The sequence below is a fragment of the Oncorhynchus clarkii genome, chromosome 23 (assembly GCF_045791955.1).
Source record: "Oncorhynchus clarkii lewisi isolate Uvic-CL-2024 chromosome 23, UVic_Ocla_1.0, whole genome shotgun sequence".
Taxonomy (NCBI): Eukaryota; Metazoa; Chordata; class Actinopteri; order Salmoniformes; family Salmonidae; genus Oncorhynchus; species Oncorhynchus clarkii.
Genome location: NC_092169.1, coordinates 8,306,778 through 8,331,744, shown reverse-complemented (window position 1 = coordinate 8,331,744; position 24,967 = coordinate 8,306,778). Strand labels below are relative to the sequence as shown.

Sequence of the window (24,967 nt, the reverse complement as noted above, 5' to 3'; positions counted from 1 at the left end):
TCACCAGCGTTAGGCACATAATGACACTCACCTGGACTCCATCACCTCCTTGATTACCTGCCCTATATAAACTCAGCAAAAAAAAAAGAAACGTCCCTTTTTCAGGACCCGGTCTTTCAAAGATAGTTCATAAAAATCCAAATAACTTCACAGATCTTCATTGTAAAGAGTTTAAACACCGTTTCCCATGCTTGTTCAATGAACCATAAACAATTAATGAACATGCACCTGTGGAACGGTCGTTAAGACACAAACAGCTTACAGACGGTAGGCAAATAAGGTCACAGTTATGAAAACTTAGGACACTAAAGACGCCTTTCTACCGACTCTGAAAAACGGCAAAAGAAAGATGCCAGGGTCCCTGCTCATCTGTGTGAACGTACCTTGGGTATGCTGCAAGGAGGCATGAGGACTGCAGATGTGGCTGGGGCAATAAATTGCAATGTCCGTACTGTGAGATGCCTAAGACAGCGCTACAGGGAGACAGGACGGACAGCTGATCGTCATCGCAGTGGCAGACCACGTGTAACAACACCTGCACAGGATCAGTACATCTGAACATCACACCTACGGGACAGGTGAAGGATGGCAACAACAACTGCCCGAGTTACACCAGGAAGGCACAATCCCTCCATCAGTGCTCAGACTGTCCCCAATAGGCTGAGAGAGACTGGACTGAGAGCTTGCAGGCCTGTTGTAAGGCAGGTCCTCACCAGACATCGCAGGCAAAAACGTTGCCTATGGGAACAAACCCACCGTCGCTGGACCAGACAGGACTGGCAAAAAGTTCCCCACAGAAATGTCCGGGAACTTGCAGGTGCCTTGGTGGAAGAGTGGGGTAGCATCTCACAGCAAGAACTGGCAAATCTGATGCAGTCCATGAGCCCCCCCCCCCTTTGTACAGGGACACAGTGTTCCATTGCTGTTAGTCACATGTATGTGGATCTTGTTCAGTTTATGTAACAGTTGTTGAATCCTGTTATTTTCATACAAATATTTGCACGTTAAGTTTGCTAAAAAATAAACACAGTTGACAGTGAGATGACGTTTCTTTTTTTGCTGAGTTTATGTCACTCCCTTTGGTATCTTCCCCAGTCGTCATTGTTTCTGTTTCTGTTCTATGTCTGTGCGCTGTTCGTGTTTCTTGTTTTGTTCTTTAATTTATTACATGTGTTCAGTCCCTGAACTTGCTACCCGACTCTCAGCGTACATCGTTACAGAATGACAGCTCAACAAAGGGAAGCATCAGGGAGTGTCTTTTGGGAGGCCTCAGCCGGTTTGTAGGCTCCCATGCCGAAGCTGGCATGCTAGCAGTTACCATATACTTCCAGTCATTGCGCTAATGCTAGTTAGCAATTACACTAACACTAGTTAGCAACTTCCTTCAAATGTCATGCAGAGATATAAAAATGGTATCCACAAGTTCATATGACTCTGGGGAAGGAGATAAAGGGATTCATTGCCAAAATCCTGAATGATCCCTTTCAGCAATGGAGAGAGCTGTGGATGTGTCTGAGCCAACAAATCAGCACCCACTTTGGTTTAGGCAGCTATATGACCATGAATACCACACAACAGCAAGGGCGCCCCTGCCTGGCAGAACAGTGACAATCTATTCAAAGTTTGAAGTTAATTAATGAAGGGGAAAAGGGGCAAACCAATTACCTCACCCTCAAAACATACCCCCAGACACCCCTCCCTCCTTTGAGTCTATCTTAAAAGTTAAGACACCCCCACCCCTCACTTTTCTCCGGTTCTATATATAGGCCCCCCAGACCATCTGCAATAATGATATTGCTCTTGATATCCCCATCAGCCCTTTATGCCGTGCAAAGAAGTTTCGGCCGCCACCCCCCACCCTCCACTTTTACTTTTCCCCCCAACCTCACCTCGCCACCACCGCCCCCCCCCCCCCCCTCAAAGATCTGCCATCCAAGCTCTGGGTGGATTTCGCACTCCCTGGGATCTGAGTCCAACCACAGATCAGAGGCACCCTGTGATTTGTAAACTTCTGACTGAGATTAACCTGAAGCCTTCATCTCCTAATGGTATTAATAGACCTCTGAACAGAAGGATTACAAAAACTGGGTGAGTGGATCATTCCATCAGCTGGATTTTATTAACCAATTGCACGCAGGACTTGACCGTCAACGGCAACCTGGAAAGTCAATAAAATTCAGCAATAGCTTCACCTATAGCATTCACTTAGGATACAAATAACTGCACTTGAGAATTGAATTCATGGTTGATGATGTTGACTCAATGAGGAAAGCATTATTTCAATTTAAGGGATATAAAGTGCTTTTGACGAAGGCACGGTGAAGTGGTCTTGAAGTTCCTTGATTGTTTTTAGAATTGACCCATGTCTTAAAGGTGCAGGCAGGCTCTGAGGGAATGTGCTGACCGCTCCCTTCTGTCCAACTGCACATTTCATATGGTGTGCAAAGCCTGGAGGGGGGAGGGTGGGACCTGAGGTTGTGATCATTTTACAGATGCTTTACATCTGTAAAGTCCTCCCCCACAATTTTTTCTCTAATCCCCCCCAACCTCTCAACATCTTAATTCAACTTCTCACGAAAATTCGATCATTCTCTTCACAATTGCGCCAGTGTGTATGTGTTTGTATATGAATGTCCATTGCGTCTCACACATCTGATAGTCCACTGACGCCACTACTAGTCGATAAAAGGTCTTGGCTGAAAATGGCGCTTAAAAATAGCTCTGGTGGATTGGGTTACAGTCAGTCGATGTGATGCGAAGTTTGCCATTGACAGGGTCTTAAAGAAGCTGCAGACTCTCAGGACAGGCAGGACAGTATGGCTCAAAGGAGAACTACAGTATAGAACTACAGCATATAGAAAGGGATCTGTAAGACATTAACTTCCTAGGTGGCATGGAGCTTACCCACATGAAAAAAATGCTATAGTATACTACGGTATAAATACTATAGTATTCACTGTAGTGTTTTTGCCGACTTTACAGTAGTATTCACTGTTGTAGGGTTTTTGCGGACTAAATACTGTAGTATTTACTGTTGTGTTGCCGTACATGACTGCAGTATACTGTAGTATTTACAGTTTACTATAGTATAAATACTGTAGTAAAAAAAACGTGAGTACATACTATAGTCATTACTGTGGTGTTTTTGCATACTGTAGTATACTGTAGTATTTACTGTAGTGTTTTTGTTTTATTGTTTTTGACATAGCAGTGGGGGCTTTCTCCTTGAGGAAACCTACTGGACAAAATACACAAAGAGCCATAACCTGTAGGTACTGTAGGTACAGTGCCTTTGGAAAGTATTCAGACACGTTGACTTTTTCATAATGCTGTTACCTTACAGGCATATTCTAAAATTGATTAAATCATTATTTCCCCCTCATCAATCTACACACAATACCCCATAATGACAAAGCAAAAACATGTTTTTTGAATTTTTTTGCTCATTTGTATATTTTAAAAAAAATCGGAAACATCTTATTTACATAAATATTCAGACCCCTTACTCAGTACTTTGTTGAAGCACCTTTGGCAGCGATTACAGCCTTGAGTTTTCTTGGATTTGACGCTACAAGGTTGGCACACCTGTATTTGGGGAGTTTCTCCTATTCTTCTCTGCAGATCCTCTCAAGGCCAAAGAGTTTAATCTTGGTTACATCAGACCAGAAAATCTTGTTTTTCAAGGTCTGAGAGTCCTTTAGGTGCCTTTTGGAAAACTCTGTGTTGTTGGGGACTTTCAATGTTGCAGACATTTTTTGTTACCCTTCCCCAGATCTGTGCCTTGACTCAATCCTGTCTCGGAGCTCTACTGACAATTCCTTCGACCTCATGGCTTGGTTTTTGCTCTGACATGCTCTTTCAACTGTGGGACCATATATAGACAGGTGTGTGCCTTTCCCAATCATGTCCAATCAATTGAATTTTACAACAGGTGGACTCTAATCAAGTTGTAGAATCATCTCAAGGATGATCAATGGAAATCAAATCAAATCAAATTTTATTTGTCACATACACATGATTAGCAGATGTTAATGTGAGTGTAGCGAAATGCTTGTGCTTCTAGTCCCGACAATGCAGTAATATCCAACGAGTAATCTAACCTAACAATTTCACAACGATTACCTTATAAACACACAATTGTAAAGGAATGAATAAGAATATGTACATAAAAATATATATGAATGAGTGATGGTATAGAACGGCACAGGCAAGATGCAGTAGATGGTATAGAGTACAGTATATACATATGAGATGAGTAATGTAGGGTATGTAAACATTATATGAAGTGGCATTGTTTAAAGTGACTAGTGATACATTTATTACATCCATTTTTCCATTATTAAAGTGGCTGGAGTTGAGTCAGTATGTTGGCAGCAGCCACTCAATGCTAGTGATGGCTATTTAACAGTCTGATGGCCTTGAGATAGAAGCTGTTTTTCAGTCTCTCTGTCCCTGCTTTGATGCACCTGTACTGACCTCGCCTTCTGGACAACAGCGGGGTGAAGAGGCAGTGGCTCGGGTGGTTGTTGTCCTTGATGATCTTTTTGGCCTTCCTGTGACATCGGGTGGTGTGGGTGTCCTGGAAAGCAGATAGTTTGCCCCCGGTGATGCGTTGTGCAGACCTCACTACCCTCTGGAGAGCCTTACGGTTGTGGGCGGAGCAGTTGCCATACCAGGCGGTGATACAGCCCAACAGGATGCTCTTGATTGTCCATCTGTAAAAATGTGTTAGTGTTTTTGGTGACAAGCCAAATTTCTTCAGCCTCCTGAGGTTGAAGAGGCGCTGCTGCGCCTTCTTCGCCACGCTGTCGGTGTGGGTGGACCATTTCAGTTTGTCCGTGATGTGTACGCCGAGGAACTTCACACTTTTCACCCTCTCCACTACTGTCCTGTTGATGTGGATAGGGGGATGCTCCCTCTGCTGTTTCCTGAAGTCCACGATCATCTCCTGAGTGTGAGGTTATTTTCCTGACACCGCACTCCAAGGGCCCTCACCTCCTCCCTGTACGCCGTCTCGTCGTTGTTGGTAATCAAGCCTACCACTGTAGTGTCGTCCGCAAACTTGATGATTGAGTTGGAGGCGTGCATGGCCACGCAGTCGTGGGTGAACAGGGAGTACAGGAGAGGGCTGAGCACGCACCCTTGTGGGGCCCCAGAGTTGAGGATCAGCGGGGTGGAGATGTTTCTTCCTACCCTCACCACCTGGGGGCGGCTTGTCAGAAAGTTGAGACCCAGGGTCTTGAGCTTAATGACAAGTTTGGAGCATACTATGGTGTTAAATGCTGAGCTGTAGTCGATGAACAGCATTCTCAGGTATTCCTCTTGTCCAGATGAGTTAGGGCAGTGTGCAGTGTGATTGCGATTCCGTCGTCTGTGGACCTGTTGGGGCGGTAAGCAAATTGGAGTGGGTCTAGGGTGTCAGGTAGGATGGAGGTGATATGGCCCTTGGCTAGTATCTCAAAGCACTTCATGATGACGGAAGTGAGTGCTACGGGGCGGTAGTCATTTAGCTCAGTTACCTTAGCTTTCTTGGGAACAGGAGGGGGGGGGGGGGGGGGGGGGGTACTGTCACGCCTTGACCTTAGAGATCTTTTTAATTCTCAATTTTGTTAGGTCAGGGTGTGACTAGGGTGGGCAATCTATGTTTTCTATCTCTTTGTTGGCACGGGTATGGTTCCCAATCAGAGGCAGCTGTCTATCGTTGTCTCTGATTGGGGATCATACTTAGGCAGCCTTTTTCCACCTGTAGTTTGTGGGATCTTGTTTTTTGAACAGTGCTGTTTAGCCCTACTAGATGTTACATTACTCGTTACTCCTCGCACTCTCCCTCAAGTGCGCTTTTCCAGTCAGGTGCGTCTGTTGCCTGCTCCTCGCGCTCGCCCTGAAATGCGTGTCACCAGCCAGGTACCACCAGTGCCGGTCCCAGCATTTTTTCCACCTGTGGGTTATGGGATATTGTTTATGTTTAGTTGCTTGTAGCACTGCATTGTCGTCACGGTTCGTTTATTCTTTATTGTTTTGTATTTGCTTAAGTTTCACTTTATTCATTAAAAGTATGTGGAACTCTATGTAATCTGCGCCTTGGTCCGACCATCATTATTACGAACAACGTGACAACTGTAGTGTTTTTGAGAACATTATTGTAGTATTTACTGTAGTGTTTTTGCACTCTGTAGTATACTGTATTTACTATAGTATTCTACAGTATAATACACAATTCTATAGTAAGTACTACACATGGTTGAGGGATACTACAGTGTGTATATAGTATTCTCCAGTATACGACAATTTACTACAGAATTCTATAGTAAGTACTATAGTATTCTATAGTAAACTAGCAACCTAGGCTACAGAGTTCCTGTGGCAGATTTATATGATTACAGCCATGTTCATCTTATGCATCAAATTGGATTGATCTGTTTACTGCAAATTGGATTGATCTGAAAGTCTTGGTAGTTTGTTCTAATAGCCTTATGCAGAGGAATGTGTTTACTGCACCCACCGTAGGTCTATATACTGTATGTGTTAAACCTGTCTAATGTCTTGAGTTTTCAGACCAAACACAACTGAAACCTACAGTGGTCTATATGTTTCCTCTTGGACAGACATCTGTTGGATATGGGAATGTTAGGACTCTGAAGGCATTGACGTGCACTTTGAACAATGAGCAAGGTGCAGTCTGCATCTAGTCTGCATGGCCTCATAAGTGTCGGTCCCAAGCAGGGTTGGTGGTTGGTTGGTCTTTAAATGGTGCAATGGTTAGAGACTATCACTAGAGGGACTCCTATCTCCTCTCTCTGTCTCCTTTCCACAAGTAGTTTTTTTAAACTATTCAGTGGCTACATATATATATTCTAAATCGGACATATTATACAGTAGCTTGGTATCTTGTGTGATCTTTTCTAACTTCCTGTTTACTTGTGTTCTCAGTCTGCAGTTATGCCTCATGGAAGACCTGCCCCACCTAACAAGAGGAAAAAGCCCTCTAAGATCATCACTGACCTGTCACATGTCACTCAAGATGGTAAGGCACAAGCATGTGAGCTCAAAAACACAATACATCACATGTACAAAATTATAAACTGGGTAGTTCGAGCCCTGAATGCTGATTGGCTGACAGCCGTGGCATATCAGACCACATACCACGGGTATGACAAAACCTTTATTTTTACTGCTCTAATTACATTGGTAACCAGTTTATAATAGCAATAAGGCACCTCTGGGGTTTGTGCTATATGGCCAATATACCACAGCTAAGGGCTGTATCCAGGCACTCCGTGTGGTGTCGTGCTTAAGAACAGTCCTTAGCCGTGGTATATTGGCCATATACCACACCCCCTCGTGCCTTATTGCTATATTTCTCGCACATCGTTAAAGATTATAGGGACATCTTCAAAACTATGTGAGAGACCATACAGTACCATACATTAAACTCTGCTCAGTAACATTGATCAATATGAGCCTATGGCATTATCAAGAGTAACATACTGTACTAACTGGTAAACATAAAGGGCAGGCAGGAAGACACCTTCCGAAGGTGAGAACTCTCAGGGAGGCCTGGTCTCCCTACGGGCCAGCAGCTGGTCCAAGAGACTGGATCCACTGTTGACAGCTTTTTTGGGTCACATCACAGAGAATGAAAAGAGAAGTTATTTATAGCCTAATTATTTTGTTCATTGGGGACTTTGTCAAGATCTCTGTGCACTTGTCAGAAAAGCTCCTCCACATGTTTGCACTTAACATGTCCTAATGACTAGCGCCCTGTCACACACACAAACATGTATCTCCTAGATTCCACAGCACAATTACAATCTGTCCTTTGCAGTCATTGCAGTAATGGTTTACCCTCCCCTCCCTCTCAGCTGTTGAGTCACAGGATCCACAGTTCAGGCGATGGCATAATGCATTTTTATGAAAATGATGACAGGTGTTTTCCCCTCCACCCATTAAGTGGTAAAAAAGTAAATATTTGTGCTGCTCTTACACTTTTTGTGTCAAGTGTCCTGACAGATATAGCAATAAGGCCTATGCAGAAAGCTGTGTTTTAACACAATGTGGCACTGCATGCTGCTCCAAGCTGACCAGTGTTCAAACGCATTCCCCTCCACGTCTGTTATAACTTATAACATACATAGACAGAAATCATCTTTGAATTACGTAACTAGTGTTGGATTTTAAAGGGATAGTTCAGGATTACAACATGCAGCAACAGTTATTGAAACACAAGTATTGTCCTTTTTGAACAGCAAATGTTATCGGCATGAAAACAAACAAGAATGGTAAATATGAAATCCACCAAATGATTGAGGTTGAGTGCAGTCAAAAATGTGATTTTTCTGTGTTTCATACAGTACCAGTCAAAAGTTTGGACACACCTACTAATTCAAGGGTTTTTCTTTATGTTTACTATTTTCCACATTGTAGAATAACAGTGAAGACATCAAAACTATGAAATAACACACATGGAATCATAATAACCAAAAAAGTGTTAAACAAATCAAAATATATAGCCACCCTTTTCCTTGATGACAGCTTTGCACATTCTTGGCATTCTCTCAACCAGCTTCATGAAGTAGTCACTTGGAATGCATTTCAATTAACAGGTGTGTTCAAATTAATTTGTGGAATTTCTTTCCTTTTTAATTTGTTTGAGCCAATCAGTTGTATTGTGACAAGGTAGGTTTGGTATACAGAAGATAGCCCTATTTGGTAAAAGACCAAGTCCATATTATGGAAGGAACAGCTTAAATAAGCAAAGAGAAATGACAGTCCATCATTACTTTAAGATATGAAGGTCAGTCAATCAGGAAAATGTCAAGAACTTTGAAAGTTTCTTCAAATGCAGTCGCAAAAAATATCAAGCGCTATGGTGAAACTAGCTCTCATGAGGACCACCACAGGAAAGAGGATAAGTTCATTAAATTTTCCAGCCTCAGAAATTGAAGCCCAAATAAATGTTTCACAGAGTTTAAGTAACAGCCACATCTCAACATCAACTGTTCAGAAGAGACTGCGTGAATCTGGCCTTCATGGACGAACTGCTGCAAAGAAACCACTACTAAAGGACACCAATATGATGAGTCCAAATTTTAGATTTTTGGTTCCAACTGCCGTGTCTTTGTGAGATGCAGAGTAGGTGAACGGATGATCTCTGCATCTGTGGTTCCCACCGTAAAGCATGGAGGAGGTGTGATGGTGTGGGGGTGCTTTGCTGGTGACACTGTCTGTGATTTTTTTAGAATTCAAGGGACATTTAACCAGCATAGCTACCACAGCATTCTGCAGCGATATGCCATCCCATCTGGTTTGCTCTTAGTGGGACTATAATTTGTTTTTCAACTGGACAATGACACAACACACCTCCAGGCTGTGTAAGGGCTATTTGACCAAAAAGGAGAGTGATGGAATGCTGCATCAGATGACTTGGCCTCCACAATCACCCGACCTCAACCCAATTGAGATGGTTTGGGATGAGTTGGACCGCAGTGTGAAGGAAAAGCAGCCAACAAGTGCTCAGCATATGTGGGAATGTGCAAAGCTGTCATCAAGGCAAAGGGTGGCTACTTTGAAGAATATTAATCTAAAATATAATTTGATTTGTTTAACACTTTTTTGGTTACTACATGAGTTCAGGTGTTATTTCATAGTTTTGATGTCTTCACTATTATTCTACAAAATAAAATAAACCTTGAATAAGTAGGTGTGTCCAAACTTTTGACTGGTACTGTATATATTTCCACGCTATGAGGTAGTTATAATACTGTGAAATTGTGAAAATGATGATAATGCCCTTTTAGTGTAAGAGCTGTTTGAAAAGACCACCTGAAATTTCAGCCTGTTTAAGTGGGATGGAGTTTTAGCCTGCCTGGTGACATCATCACCTACTGGGCACATACTGGTTAAATCAACATTGTTTCAATGTTTTTTGTCAACTTATTGGGACGTGGAATCTACGTGGCAAATACATTGGATTATGCGATCATGGTAACCAATTTTCATCATAGACAAACCTTGTCAAATCTTCATCGTGATATCCACTATAAGAAAGCAATAGGCTGGGCAGCATCTCCAACAGGAGAGTTGATCCATCTACGGCCATCCCTTCGGTCTCCCATCCATGGTTTAACAAAGCCCAGCCCTGCATAGTTTTGATATGTTTCACTGACTATTACCAATGTGCTATCGTGAGAATGATTGTAGAGAAATCTACACTTAATAGATTCACTGTTGCTATCGAAGTCATTCCAAATAGTATGTTCTGTAGAGAAAATGAAATGTAGCCATACTTTATCAATCATATATCTTCAAAGATCCTATTTAGGTCTATTCAACATTTGGGAAGTCATCAACAGCTATTGTTGAAATTCAGATTCACCTAAAACATGATAGACTGACCAGTTGAATCCAGGTGAAAGCTACAATCCCTTATTGATGTCACCTGTTAAATCCACTTCAATTAGTGTCGATGAAGGGGAGGAGAAAGGTTAAAGAAGGATTTTTAAGCCTTGAGGCAATTGAGACATGGATTGTGTATTGTGTGCCATTCAGAGGGTGAAAGGGCAAGACAAAATATTGAAGTGCCTTTGAACAGGGTATGGTAGTAGGTGCCAGGAGAACAGGTTTGTGTCAAGAACTGAAACACTGCTGGTTCTCACACTCAACGCTTTCCCATGTGTATCGAGAATGGTCCACCACCCAAAGGACGTCAAGCCAACTTGACACGACTGTGGGAAGAATTGGAGTCAATATTGCGCCAGCATCCCTGTGGACTTTTTTTGACACCTTGTAGAGTCCTTGCCGCGATGAATTGAGGCTGTTCTGAGGGCAAAAGGGGGTGCAACGCAATATTAGGAAGGTGTTCCTAATGCTTTGTACACTCAGTGTAGGCCCAGAGGTTCAAGCTTGGCTTGATTTTAAATGAGTGATTGTGAGTTAATGAAAACATGTCGATTCACATCTCCATCTCAACCAAAAATCTAAAGTTAAAGAATAGGATTATGCCAGTGGATCAGATGGAACTATCCAAACCGTAGATATATGTCCTTCAAATGTTGATAGTTGGTAGTTGTCAACCAAACACAGTTCAATAAGCTATTACATTTGTAAGACAGAAAGTTGCCTAATATTAAGGCTACCTTACAAACAACTGATGTAATGTTATTCATTCAAACTTAAAACGAGTAACACATCAATGGACACATTGAGGTTAGTGTGACAGTAAATGTCTTCTGATGTAATCATGGAAAACCTACATGTTCAGGGTCACAGGTCTGTGGAAATGTTCACAATTGCTATAATCATCTACACAGAATCTCAAACGGCGTTGCTCACTTGCACCATGTAATCTCAAATAATTGCAGTCCAGGTCATTTAGTTGTGCTATTAGATTAAACACAGTGATAACACATTAAGTTGTTGTAGAAATAAACAAAATATCTGACATTGACATATTCCCATTTGAACTTTGGTGTGCTTTGAAATGGTTGAAGGCACCGTGAGAACGAAACCAAAAATCAGACATTGATTTTCCATTGGAATTTGGTTGTGCTTTTTTTGATGGTTGACCACACAATGGGAATCAAAATAACTTTTGATTGTCTTTTTGAGTGGCTAAAAATTGGGTTGGAATCTCATTGCTCAATGTATCTACCAAATATTACTCAATTCTCCATGTTAAAATGACATGGTGTGCCCAGTGGGCACGCGGTAAATGAGTTAAAACAAGTCACGTAATAAGTTGCGTGGTTCACTCTGTCTAAATAGTCAAAAAGAAACAAAAAAAGCTTATTAGCAAATAGCAATTTCTCAAACAAGGATTGTCTGGGAGTGGTTTGAGTGGGGAGGGGAAAACTGAAAATTAGCGCTTATTGGCAGAGAGGTTTGGAACTCTTTCTTACTGGCCTATTAAGCATATTTTTAATCCTGAACTTATTTAGGCTTGCCATAACAAAGGTGTTGAATACTTATTGACTCAACACATTTCAGCTTTCCATTTTATATTCATTTGTCAAAAAAATCTAAAACAATCATTTCACTTTGACATTATGGGGTATTTTGTGTAGGCCAGTGATGCAACATTTTAAATTCAGGTTGTAACACAACAAAACGTGGAAAAATTCAAGGGGTGTGAATACTTCATGAAGGCACCGTATACGTGCTACCGTAGCTTTAGAGTTGATGTGGAACCTGTGCAGTGTTATGCATTTTAGACTCTCTCCCTTCACCCATCCTCTCTGTTTCAACGCCCTGTGACTTCTGACAGATGGATCATAAGCACTGAGAACAGAACAAATGGAGATAACACATATGAAAATGGCTCAGGCCTTACCTCATAAAGCTTTAGTCAAAAGCTAGTCATTCTCAGCCAGGCCCAGACTTGGAGAGAGAGCAGAGAACAGCTCCTCCCTTTCTCTCCACATTGTTGAAGAATGGCCAGTTCATCTTTGAGTAGAGTGATTTATGAATTTTCCACCATAATGACAGCAAGAATCTGAGAGCAACACCCTCCTATGCAATCATCTGCACTGAGCGTAATTTCTGCTCTGATGTAAAGATCACATCACATCGACACAGATGTATTTTCTAGGTGAAGGATAAATGATGCACATAAAGTACTGTAACATTTTTTCAAACAATGATAAGCAAACCGTGGGACCAATTCAAACCAAACAGGTAACCAGGGTTTACAGAATAAGTCAAAATATGATTCTTTCTGCATAGGGAGATACATTGTTGAGTGTCTTTTTTGTATCACAATGCAGATCTTGTTGAGTCCAGAATTCAAACTTGAACAATTGCTGCACCAGAAGAATGATGTTTTTCCATTTACCTGGTCACCAAGTTTAATTGAATAGAGCCTTATACAGAATGTGCATCCAGTATACTATAGGAAATCAATATGAGAAATCAATAGACAATGTATGAATTTCTCATCTGCAGAGTTTGAGCCTGAGGCGTCAGAGTTTGACCTGGGGATGAAGATCAAGACTCCCAAGGACACCATGCTGGAGGAGCTGAACCTCTTCACCAACAAGGGCTCCAAGATGTTCAAGATGAGGCAGAAACGTGTGGAGAAGTTCATATATGAGAACAACCCTGACCTCTTCGGCAGTGAGTCTATGGTAAGAAAATGGTAAATCCAGCTGTGCCACCAGAGACTCTGGGTTCGCGCCCAGGCTCTGTCGTAACCGGCCGCGACTTGGAGGTCCGTGGGGCCACTTCACAATTGGCCTAGCGTCGTAACGGGTTAGGGAGGGGTTGGCCGGTAGGGATATCCTTGTCTCATCACGCACCAGCAACCCCTGTGGCAGGCCGGGCGCAGTGCGCGCTAACCAAGGTTGCCTGGTGCACGGTGTAGCCTCCGACACATTGGTGCGGCTGGCTTCCGGGTTGGATGCGCGACTTTCAACCTTCGTCTCTCCCGAGCCGTACGGGAGTTGTAGCGATGAGACAAGATAGTAGCTACTAAACAATTGGATACTACGAAATTGGGGAGAAAACAGGGTAAAATTCACACAAAAAAAAGAAAAGAAAATGGTAAATCATCCAAGTCAAAATTATAAACTTGTTTTAACAATAATAAATGTTTGTGTTATAGTATAATTCATATAATATAAATGCTGTCCAAAGAGCTTTAACATAAAACAATTACAGTGAAAATTGGTAACGGATGAGATAGAAAAGTTATCCCGTGGATAGGCTACCAATGTATATTTCAACAACCAGTAGGATTGCTGGCCGAGCGTACTTAGCACCTCTGAACAGTGTCGGACATAATTTGCATAATCGATTCTACACGTAGAAATCGCAGTCGCCCACCGGTGGGTGGTCCCTATAACACACTGCGCCAACAGCAAGCAAACACATGGCGAATTAACGGCCCCCCTACTGTACAGAATGACAATCAGTCTGGTGAGTTTTCTTTATATGCTTGTGTGTATTTCAGGAGAACTTCCAGAAGTTGGTCCCCAGCCTGGGTGGTACAATGATGTTGGATGCTAGTGGCCACATGGTGGACAAGCAATCAGGCCCTCCTGCACCCCCTCCCAAACCAGGCAAAGATGGGCATGGTCATGGTAATGAACATGGTCATGATCATGAGCATGGACATGAGCATGGTAATGAGCATGGGCGCCATGGATACCAGGGACATGTACATCATGATGATGTTGCTCCAGGAGAACATGGTCATGGTCAGTATCCATTCAAATTAGCTCATGATCATAGAAAAACTACAGAGTGATTTTGGAACGAGTTCTATGGACCTGCAGTCAGGGGTGTCATGCTCATAGGGGGTAAAAAGGCACGTGCCCCCTCAGATATATCCTGTTTTAGACATTTTTTTTAACTTAATCATCACCAGCAACATATGGGAAAATAGCTAGTTTCTATGATTTGTAGTCAAAAAGATAGAGGAAGATAAGTGTTTCTAAAGATCACCATCTTTTTTTACTATAAAATATAGAAACACGCCATTTTCACATCTGTTTATGTTAGGTTGATTCTGGAGATGATGAATATGATGACATTTTACAAATGACCCGTTAAATGAATGACTAAACAAAATATTTAAGCCCAGTTTTATCATAATTATTCATAAAAATATCTGACTGGACGATTTTAGCTGCTGTTGATGGCCAGGAGTTGTGTTTGTAAATTGATGTGATCAAGCTAAACTCAGCAAAAAAAGAAACTCCCCTTTTTCAGGACCCTGTTCTTCAAAGATAATTCGTAAAAATCCAAATAACTTCACAGATCTTCATTGTAAAGGGTTTAAACACTGTTTCCCATGCTTGTTCAATGAACCTTATATGTTTATAGGTTCCCAACTTCATAACTAGCTACCAAGCCATTTCAGGCTATCAATCAAGTTAGAATAGCTTGTCTAACTATCTTAGCTGGCATGTCTGCTGGCAAGGTTGCTAGACTTTAGAAAAGCTAGCAATTACTAAATGTACTGAAAAAGACTCATCTCTTTCAACCTAGATTTTAGCAGAGATGCAGAGAAGCATTTTTTTTTTTTTTTACATATAATTAGGCATAATGATTATGGCTGTAGATTGCAGGAAAAAGCAATTTCAAGTGTTTGGGATATGTTAAATTCTTCAACTTCCACCTACACCCCCCCTCCAACCACATGTACTTCGTGCCCCCTTTAAAATAATGGGTGAATGATGCCCATGCCTGTAGTGCAATCAATATATCAAAATTGGATATCATCTCATAGAAAATATGTTTTTTGGACTCACTGTTTTCCTCCTACAGGTAGTCATGGAGTAGAGGTTGCCTTAGACAAAGCCAAGAAAAGGCATGATTATGTTCCCTCATACATATCACCGTGGGAAAAGGCCATGAAGGGCAACCAGGAGCTGACATCCAGCATGAGATATCATATGCCAGTCCCCCATGCCCACATTGATTTGCCCAAGTACAAGTCTTTCAACAGGTACAGTCCCCTCTATGCCTTGCTTGGTCGACTCCATAGCATTTTAAAAGGATTTCTTTGAAATGAGTGTGAAATAGTGGAGCCCACCCATTTCCTGTAAAAATCTGACTCTTATATTGTCCATCCAGGTATGTGAGGCACGTCGACAGAAGTTGCCCATACAAGATCCATTTCACTTATCAGTCTGATCTTCTTTTGTTGCCCATCACTATCTGTCTTAGGAGTGCTACACCATTTGGGGGCTTTGATAAAGCCTCTCAGCTCATGACCTTCCAACTGCCAGACACCCATGAGGTGGCCCATGAGGAGCCTGAACCAGCTGTGGTATACCAGCATGACATTGGCGCTCGACCCTCCTTCAACCGTACTCCTATAGGCTGGGTGGGAAGCAGTGAGCCCAGCAGCATCCACATGGAGTTGGATGCCCTGCCCTTCGATGGGGAGACTGACGACCTGTGAACAGCATGCCCCACAGACCCAGATGTGCAGACAGAGACTGCGCACAATATATAAATCTACATAAAGAAAAAAACATACACTTTTTAGAAAGGTTTGTGAGCCAGTCAACTTTTCCTTGAGTTCAATTCATGAAAGAGGAAATAGTTTATGAAAACAAACCACAAAGCTCAATATTGGGCTCCTTAAATGAGAGCGAGAGAGAGAGAGAGCGAGAGAGAGAGAGAGAGAGAGCGAGAGAGAGGGGGTGATTAGTTAGTATGTTTGCAACAAAGAAATCAATCATGAACAAAGACAGCAATCGTGAGCCTATTGTGTTCAACTTCCCAGTGAACACAGGAGGCTACCATAACTGTGATTTATGCGTACTCATATTTTTTTTCTCATTATGATTCATTTAGTAGGCATAGTATATTGTTCAATCACACAAGTCTCCAGCTCAGTCATGAAGCAGCAGCATAACATAGTTTGTCCATGAGGAGAGACAAATAAACAGGACTGAAGAGTTGAACTTTGTTTCGGTTTTTTTCTGTGTCAGCCTGTTGCTGTGCCCACTGCTCAAGTTGTTCCTCTAGCTATAGCCTTCTACCATCATGGTTTTTACTGTATTTCTCTGTTTTCTGTGTTTCTGTGCCACTTTGACAGCTTTGTCGTGGCCCTGCAAATCCAGCCTAGGATGCATGCAGTAAGCGTGGGGTGTGCTAATTTCTGTTGCGTGATAGAGATTGTGATGAACTAATACAGTACTGCATCACCCAAGATTTCTCCCTAATAAACTTTTTCCAATTGTAGTTTATGTCTGTTGTACTTTGTATCTCCAGTGGAGGCTACTATAATTGTTATCGGAACAAATAATGGAAGTGACATGGGGTTAGTTTAATGAATGTGTGGGGCCCTAAAGAGGCCTCTTTAGGTCCCATCAGTGCAATTCACTTGATGGTAGACAGTAACATGGATGCATTTCAAAGGATCTTTACCTGTGATAAACAGTCTTGAAAATGTGAAATAAAATCAGTCTACCCCTTGCTTTCCTCCCCGGTTGCGCACTTGGCTATCGCCTTCTCTCAACACCCCGAGACAAAATATCGCGAGTATTGGTTGCCTTGGCTGCAGCACAGGGTGTCGCTAGAGGAGGTTTGACTGGGATTTAGCGGCAGAGCGTTTGACTCGAGTCACTCCAGATAAGATTACCGTTCTCCTAGCAGCGGGATATTATGCTGGCAGCACGATGCAAAGCCATCCTAAACTTAGTGATTTTTTTAAATTAATTTTTTTACTTTAGTGAAGTACAACTGTTTTTCTCAGCATCGCAACCACCTTGTAAAACAATAAATGGAGCATTTTATGTTGTTTTATTTATTAATACCAGCATTTATTTTAAAAGTTTACAAAAAGTACAGGTATGCTGAAAGCACAGAAGTCTGGGGAGGGGCTCATAGTAATGGCTGGAATGGAATGGTTAAAATGTGGAAACCACTTGTTTGATACCAATCCATTAATTCCACTCCAGCCATTACAATAAGCTTGTTCTCCCCAAGGTGCCACAAGCTGCCTGTGGTTGAACGCTATTGTGTGTAGGCTATAATTAAAGACATACTTCAATGTCAATCTCAGCACTTTTAAAAATACACTTTTACGTCGGGAAAAGTAAATGTTTTTTCTCTATAAGCCAATCTGTAATTGCTGATTTGCATTGTGGCCAATGGAATGGGTGGAGTAAAATCTCAGTAACACTCCGTATTATCCAGTCCCCAATGAAATTACACCATTTATACAATGGGTGGATCTAGTCCTGGATGCTGATAGGTTAAAACTGCGTTCCAGCCAATGTCTATTTCACAAATGACCACTGGCTAAAGCTATGATGTTGAAATGCCTACTTACAGTTCCATCTCACTGTGCAATCAACCGTCCCATCAAGTCCAGCCGGGCAATTTATACAATTGATCTCCACTGTAAAAAAAAGCATCTAGACATTAACTCCCCTTGCTTTTGGCTCACATTTTGTTTTCTACAACATTATTGCTCTGTTATGGATGTATCCAAGTAAATAGCTTAAACTCAAGCAAATGCAGCAACATTTCTGTTATTCTGGGTGGACTGTTTGATGCGACTGTGTTAACCATCGTTGGCTAGCGAACAAGCAAGGTGTAAGAGTACTCCCAACCCCACTTCTTATGGAATGAAAAATAGTTCTCTATAAGCCAATATGTAATTAATATACAGTGTATTGCATTGACGGAAATGGAACAGGTTGATTAAAAGCCTAGCAACACTACATATTATTAGGTCCCCCATAAAATACACAAATTATATATTTTTCTCCACAGCCCAATATTGTGAACATTTGAATATGAATGTGTAGATTGATATGTATAGCGTATATTTGATGTGCATTGATACATATACAGGGCTAATAAATAAAATAAAACAGTCTGAACATTGTATTTTTCAATAGTGGTCTTACATTTGGCCCTTTAAAACAAAAACAGAAATTCCTTCTTGCAAGAGCGCAGACAGTCTCTGATCATTTATGCATTTGCTTATGACCACTATAACATGGCCTTTGATTACAATTTAATATATTTTTGTATGTGTTATTAACGTTGCAGTTTTGAAATCTGAGCTTTTATTTTTGAAGGTTTCCTCATTACCATACAACGTGACGCCCTCATTTGTGCTGCAGGCAGAATAGTAGTCCGGACAAGGCACAAAACAGCATCGGGACTGAAGGTAAGTCGGCTACCTACAAACTTGATAAATAGCCCAAATTATTAACTGGAAGGATTTACTTCAAAATACATATTTAGCGCACGATTTAACATGGACATAAACAGTCTGCAATTGCGTGTAAGTGCACGCTAGTCCTGTGATAAATTGAGAGTGACGTTCGCCGCATAGGATGCCTTGCAAGAGAGGATGCTCTGCACAGTATCCACAGCACATTGGATTTCGACTCTTATCTAACTGGCTCACTTTTTGAATAGGAATGCACGCACATAGCCATAGCCACACACTGTATATTGTAGCCACATTGCTTGCTACTACCAAGTAGTCAATCTACATGCACGATGTGCTAGCCTTGATACGGATCATCTCCAACGGTGTTTACCAGTTGAACAGGACAGGAGTGATTCACGGATACATTCCGGACCTTTTAGATTTCTTGCAAGCAATGTTGATTTATTTTAACTTAGATAGCTATAGCTAAAATCAATTCAATATGCTACTTGCTGTTATGAACACATAATAATCAAGATGCATGGACATACATACACTCTAAAAACAAAGGTTCCACGAGTATCCTTTAGGGGTTCTTCAAGTTGAAACTGTGGGGGAACCCCTATAAGTTATTTCAAATAACCCCTTTTAATGGATCTTCAAATAACCTTTTGTGGTAAATTTGTGATCTACCTCCCTCCCCTATTATTATTAATAATAATAATAATAATAATAATAATAATAATAATAATAATAATAATAACAATTTTAACACGATATTTGAGTTGTTAGTGTTTATTATGATTTTAGTGACAAAGGAGAATAAAAACAATCCTAAAATGATGCACTCCCAGCAGAGCCCCAAGTCCAACGGGTATATCCTCTGGCATGTTGATGTTAATGTGTTGATGTTCCGTGTCCATAGCCAGAATTATTTTAGAGTGCATGGTGATCGAACAGGTTTCCTGTGAATCCGCCCAAAAAGTGTTCTACAGATTATTTACAAAACATGCACACAGCAGTATTCATACCTTGGTTTTTGTGGTAAATGTGAATGAAAAAAACTGTTTTGATAATGGTTTTCAAAAACTTACCTTGTCCATAATGTAGAGGCCTATGGGATTTTCATTAAAGAGGTAAGGGAGGATGGTACATGTGATCTGCAAAACATACCAATTGACATACCTTTGTATGCCTCCTCGTCTGTATACCTGCAGACACAGAAGTGAGCAGTTCAGTCATCTGCACCTAATACAGCTAGCCTTCAACATATTCTTATAGCCTACATATTCTTACCTTTTTGTTGTTGATATCCATTGAATTGTGTCCATTCTCTTTTAGAAAGATTTGCACGAAAATGAAAAGATAGATGGTATCCTCATAAAACATCAATTTAGATCATACATACCTTGTCGTAAATTAAAGAAATGTTTACATTTTTCAGTTAAGTGCCTGCACCTGCTGTCTTTTCAAATCCCAACATTCCAGTTGGGCAGTTAGGTTCCTGCAAGAACCCACACCAACTAAGGAGGTTCCTCAATGAACCCCACCTCCTATGGGGTTCTTGGACGAACCTTGTGGGAAATTCAGTGCCAGAACCTTAAGGTTCTTCTAAGAACTTTGAGGATCTTAGAATAACCCTTGTTGAACCCCTAATCAAATCAAATGTAATTTGTCACATACACATGGTTAGCAGATGTTAATGTGAGTGTAGTGAAATGCTTGTGCTAGTTCCGACCATGTAGTAATATCTAGCAAGTAATCGAACAATTTCACAACAACTACCTTATACACACAAGTGTAAAGGAATGAATACGAATATGTACATAAAAATATATGGATGAGCGATGGCCGAACGGCATAGGCAAGATGCAGTAGATGGTATAGAGTACAGTATATGAGTAATGTAGGGTATGTAAACATTACATAGTGATTTATTACATCCAATTTTTAATTATTAAAGTGGCTAGAGATGAGTCAGTATGTTGGCAGCAGCCACTCAATGTTAGTGGTGGCTGTTTAACAGTCTGATGGCCTTGAGATAGAAGCTGTTTTTCAGTCTCTCGGTCCCAGCTTTGATGCACCTGTACTGACCTCGCCTTCTGGACAATAGCGGGGTGAACAGGCAGTGGCTCGGGTGGTTGTTGTCCTTGATGATCTTTTTGGCCTTCCTGTGACATCGGGTGGTGTAGGTGTCCTGGAGGACAGGTAGTTTGCCCCCGGTGATGCGTTGTGCAGACCTCACTACCCTCTGGAGAGCCTAACGGTTGTGGGCGGAGCAGTTGCCGTACCAGGCGGTGATACAGCCCGCCAGGATGCTCTTGATTGTCCATCTGTAAAAATGTGTTAGTGTTTTTACGACAAGCCAAATTTCTTCAGCCTCCTGAGGTTGAAGAGGCGCTGCTGCGCCTTCGTCACCACGCTCTGTGTGGTTGGACCATTTCAGTTTGTCCGTGATGTGTACGCTGAGGAACTTAACTTTCCACCTTCACTACTGTCCCGTCGATGTGGATAGGGGGATGCTCCCTCTGCTGTTTCCTGAAGTCCACGATCATCTCCTTTGTTTTGTTGACATTGAGTGTGATGTTATTTTCCTGACACAAAACTCAGAGGGCCCTCACCTCCTCTCTGTAGGCCGTCTCGTCATTGTTGGTAATCAAGCCCACCACTGTAGTGTTGTCTGTAAACCTGATGATTGAGTTGGAGGCGTGCATGGCCACACAGTCATGGGTGAACAGGGAGTACAGGAGAGGGCTGAGAACGCAACCTTGTGGGGCCCCAGTGTTGAGGATCAGTGGGGTGGAGATGTTGCTACCCACCCTCACCACCTGGGGCCGGCCCGTCAGGAAGTCCAAGACGCAGTTGCACAGGGCGGAGTCGAGACGCAGGGTCTCAAGCTTAATGACGAGTTGAGGGTACTATGGTGTTAAATGCTGAGCTGTAGTCGATGAACAGCATTCTTACATAGGCATTCCTCTTGTCCAGATGAGTTAGGGCAGTGTGATTGCGTCGTCTGTGGACCTATTGGGGCGGTAAGCAAATTGGAGTGCATCTAGGGTGTCCAATCAGGGGTAGGTGATATGGTCCTTGACTAGTCTCTCAAAGCACTTCATGATGACGGAAGTGAGTGCTACGAGGCGATAGTCATTTAGCTCAGTTACCTTAGCCTTCTCGGGAACAGGAACAATGGTGTCCCTCTTGAAGCATGTGGGAACAGCAGACTGGGATAAGGATTTTTTGAATATGTCCGTATTTTATCTAACGGGTGGCATCCACACCAGCCAGCTGGTCTGCGCATGACACACATTTTTAGAGTGTAGTTTATCTTGTCTTGCCAACCCACCTCTGTCACAATCAGTTGCTGGTATAACGTTAGCTTCTGAAGACAGAAAATATATATATTTTATCTCTTGAGCATGCACCATATAGGCTGTTTTATCTTTAACATTCCAACTAGAGGTCGACCGATTATGATTTTAACGCCAATACCAATACCGATTATTGGAGGACCAAAAAAAAGCTGATACCGATTAATCGGACGATTTAAAAAAAATGTTTTGTAATAATGACAATTACAACAATAGTGAATGAAGACTTATTTTAACTTAATATAATACATAAAATCAATTTAGCCTCAAATAAATGAAACATGTTCAATTTGGTTTAAATAATGCAAAAAGAAGTGTTGGAGAAAAAAGTGCAATATGTGCCATGTAAGAAAGCTAACGTTTAAGTTCCTTGCTCAAAACATGAGTGCATATGAAAGCTGGTGGTTTCTTTTAACATGAGACTTCAATATTCCAAGGTAAGAAGTTTTAGGTTGTAGTTATTATAGGAATATTTTGCTATACAATTTGTATTTCATATACCTTTGACTATTGGATGTTCTTATAGGCACTTTAGTATTGCCAGTGTAACAGTATAGCTTCTGTCCCTCTCCTCGCTCCTACCTGGGCTTGAACCAGGAACACAACGACAACAGCCACCCTCGAAGCAGCGTTACTCATGCAGAGCAAGGGGAACAACTACTCCAAGTCGCAGACTTGTCTTGGTTCCCCCTTTTCCCACCAGCAAACAAACAAACACCATAACCAAAAACAATACTCACAGGTGAGGACAAAGTGATATGGAGGTGCTCAAACAAAAGAGAGGTCAATACATAAAGAGAGGGTGAAACAGAGAGACCTACAGACATGGCATTTACAGAGAGATATGCAAATATACAAATTCCCTAGTTAAAAGAAATCCATGTTAGCAGGCAATATTAACTAAATATATACTTGTGTATTGATTTTTTTAGAAAGGCATTGATGTTTATGGTTAGGTACACGTTGGAGCAACAACAGTCCTTTTTCGCGAATGCGCCACAACAGTGATTATATGCAACGCAGGACAAGCTAGATAAACTAGTAATATCATCAACCATGTGTAGTTTAGTGATTATGATTGATTGATTGATTGTTTTTTATAAGATAAGTTTAATGCTAGCTAGCAACTTACCTTGGCTTCTTACTGCATTCGCGTAACAGGCAGGCTCCTCGTGGAGTGCAATGTAAGGCAGGTGGTTAGAGCGTTGGACTAGTTAACCGTAAGGTTGCAACATTGAATTCCCGAGCTGACAAGGTAAAAATCTGTCGTTCTGCCCCTGAACAAGACAGTTAACCCACCGTTCGTAGGCCGTCATTGAAAATAAGAATGTGTTCATAACGGACTTTCCTAGTTAAATAAAGGTGTAAAAAAAAAAAATACAGATTTTCGTTTGTTATGAAAACTTGAAATCGGCCCTAATTAATCGGCCATTCCGATTAATCGATCGACCTCTAATTCCAACAACAACAATCTGCGTGACAGATGTATACATTTTTATTACATACTTGTATGTGCTTCCATCATTGATCCTAATGTTGATTAAGTTAATGAATGTCATTTCACATTCACAATAATGCAGAACATTGTAGTAGAGCTGTGTTACAAAGTGTTACATAACATTGTAGCCTACCTGAGAAAGTATAGCTTAGTTGAGCAACCAGGACTCAGCGGAAAGACATAACTGTACATCTGGGAAAGTATGATATGTTACGTTTCATATGGTATGCATTCATTTCTGGATGTCCATCATCCATTTTATATGATATGTTACAAATTACAATTTGAAGGATATGTTACGAATTGGAATTAGTATTTGCTTAGCTTATGATATGTTACAAATTACAATTTGTTGTGGCTAACGTTAGCTAGGTGGCTAACGCTAACATTAGCTACGTGGCTAATGCTAACATTAGCTAGGTGTTAAGGTTAGGAGTTAGGTTTTTATTTTTTTCTATTATTATTTTGCCCCTTTTTCTCCCCAATTTCGTGGTATCCAATTGGTAGTTACAGTCCTGTTCCATCGCTGCAACTTCCGTACAGGCTCAGGAGAGGCGAAGGTCGAGAGCCGTGTGTCCTCTGAAACACAACCCAGCCAAGCCGCACTGCTTCTTGACACAACGCCTGCTTAACCCGGAAGCCAGCCGCACCAATGTGTCAGAGGAAGCACCATACACCTGGCAACCGCGTCAGCGTGCATTGCGCCTGGCCCGCCACAGGAGTCGCTAGTGCGCGATGGGACAGGAGCACTGGTGCGGCTGGCTTCCCGGACGACGCTGGGTCAATTGTGCGCTGCCCCATGGGCCTCCCGGTCGCGGCCGGCTATGACAGAGCCTGGACTCGAACCAGGTTCTATAGTGCTTTAAACCACTGCGCCACTCGGGAGGCCCCAGGAGTTAGGTTAAAGGGTAAAGGTTAGGGTTAAGGGAAGGGTTAGCTAACATGCTAATTCGTTGCAAAGTAGCTAAAAAATAGTAAGTATTTGCAAAGTTGCTAATTAGCAAATATGCAAAAGTTGTCCATGATGAGATTCAAACACTAGACGTTTGCGTCATACGCCGGACAAACCATTCTACTTTTGTTTTTGTCTTCAGTAACCTTCTGTGTCATGTAGCCACACCAAACATAACATATCATACTAATTTGATTCAGAGAGGTTGGATTAAATGCGAAAGACACAATTCAGTTGAATTGCATTCAGTTGTGCAACTGACTAGGTTGCACAACTTTCCTTTCTTAATTTGAGTGTCCCGGATTTACTTTTATTATGTTACCTCTAGTCGATGAGTCCAGGCTGAGTTGAGCGGTTTTTACACCGTGGAATAGTTTAGGCTGCATAAAGTTTAGAGCAAGGTGCAAAAGTAGACACTTGACAAAATTATGGATTTAAAAAATATTATAATTTACTGACAGATATTAAAATTATCATGTCTTGTTGCAAAGTGGAGGAATAGAGATAATATAGCCTATACTTGTGTG

General features: G+C 41.6%; 1 protein-coding gene and 1 pseudogene across 3 annotated transcripts; one reads left to right on the top strand and one right to left on the bottom strand.

Moving 5' to 3' along the window:
- Positions 1-1,742: 1,742 nt before the first annotated feature.
- On the top strand, positions 1,743-16,692 carry LOC139381431 (myozenin-1-like). Of its 3 annotated transcripts, none has more exons than XM_071124943.1 (6): positions 1,743-2,088; positions 6,931-7,024; positions 12,940-13,121; positions 13,946-14,192; positions 15,265-15,445; positions 15,667-16,692. In XM_071124943.1, the coding sequence occupies exons 2-6, from the start codon at positions 6,940-6,942 to the stop codon at positions 15,902-15,904; spliced, it is 933 nt and encodes a 310-aa protein (XP_070981044.1). In that variant the 5' UTR covers positions 1,743-2,088; positions 6,931-6,939; the 3' UTR covers positions 15,905-16,692. The 3 variants fall into 3 exon arrangements, with proteins under 3 accessions (XP_070981044.1, XP_070981045.1, XP_070981046.1); XM_071124944.1 differs by having other exon boundaries at positions 1,759-2,088; positions 13,946-14,075; XM_071124945.1 differs by having other exon boundaries at positions 1,887-2,088; positions 13,946-14,054.
- Positions 3,213-3,271, bottom strand: LOC139382072 (U7 small nuclear RNA; annotated as a pseudogene).
- Positions 16,693-24,967: the final 8,275 nt, after the last annotated feature.

What these genes read in the sequence shown, in the direction of transcription:
- LOC139381431 (XM_071124943.1), top strand. Translation starts at nt 6,940, where the DNA reads ATGCCTCATGGAAGACCTGCCCCACCTAACAAGAGGAAAAAGCCCTCT. An exon ending in TCTTCGGCAGTGAGTCTATG is followed by an intron (nt 13,122 to 13,945) that starts GTAAGAAAATGG and finishes TGTGTATTTCAG; the next exon opens with GAGAACTTCCAGAAGTTGGT. An exon ending in AAGTACAAGTCTTTCAACAG is followed by an intron (nt 15,446 to 15,666) that starts GTACAGTCCCCT and finishes TATCTGTCTTAG; the next exon opens with GAGTGCTACACCATTTGGGG.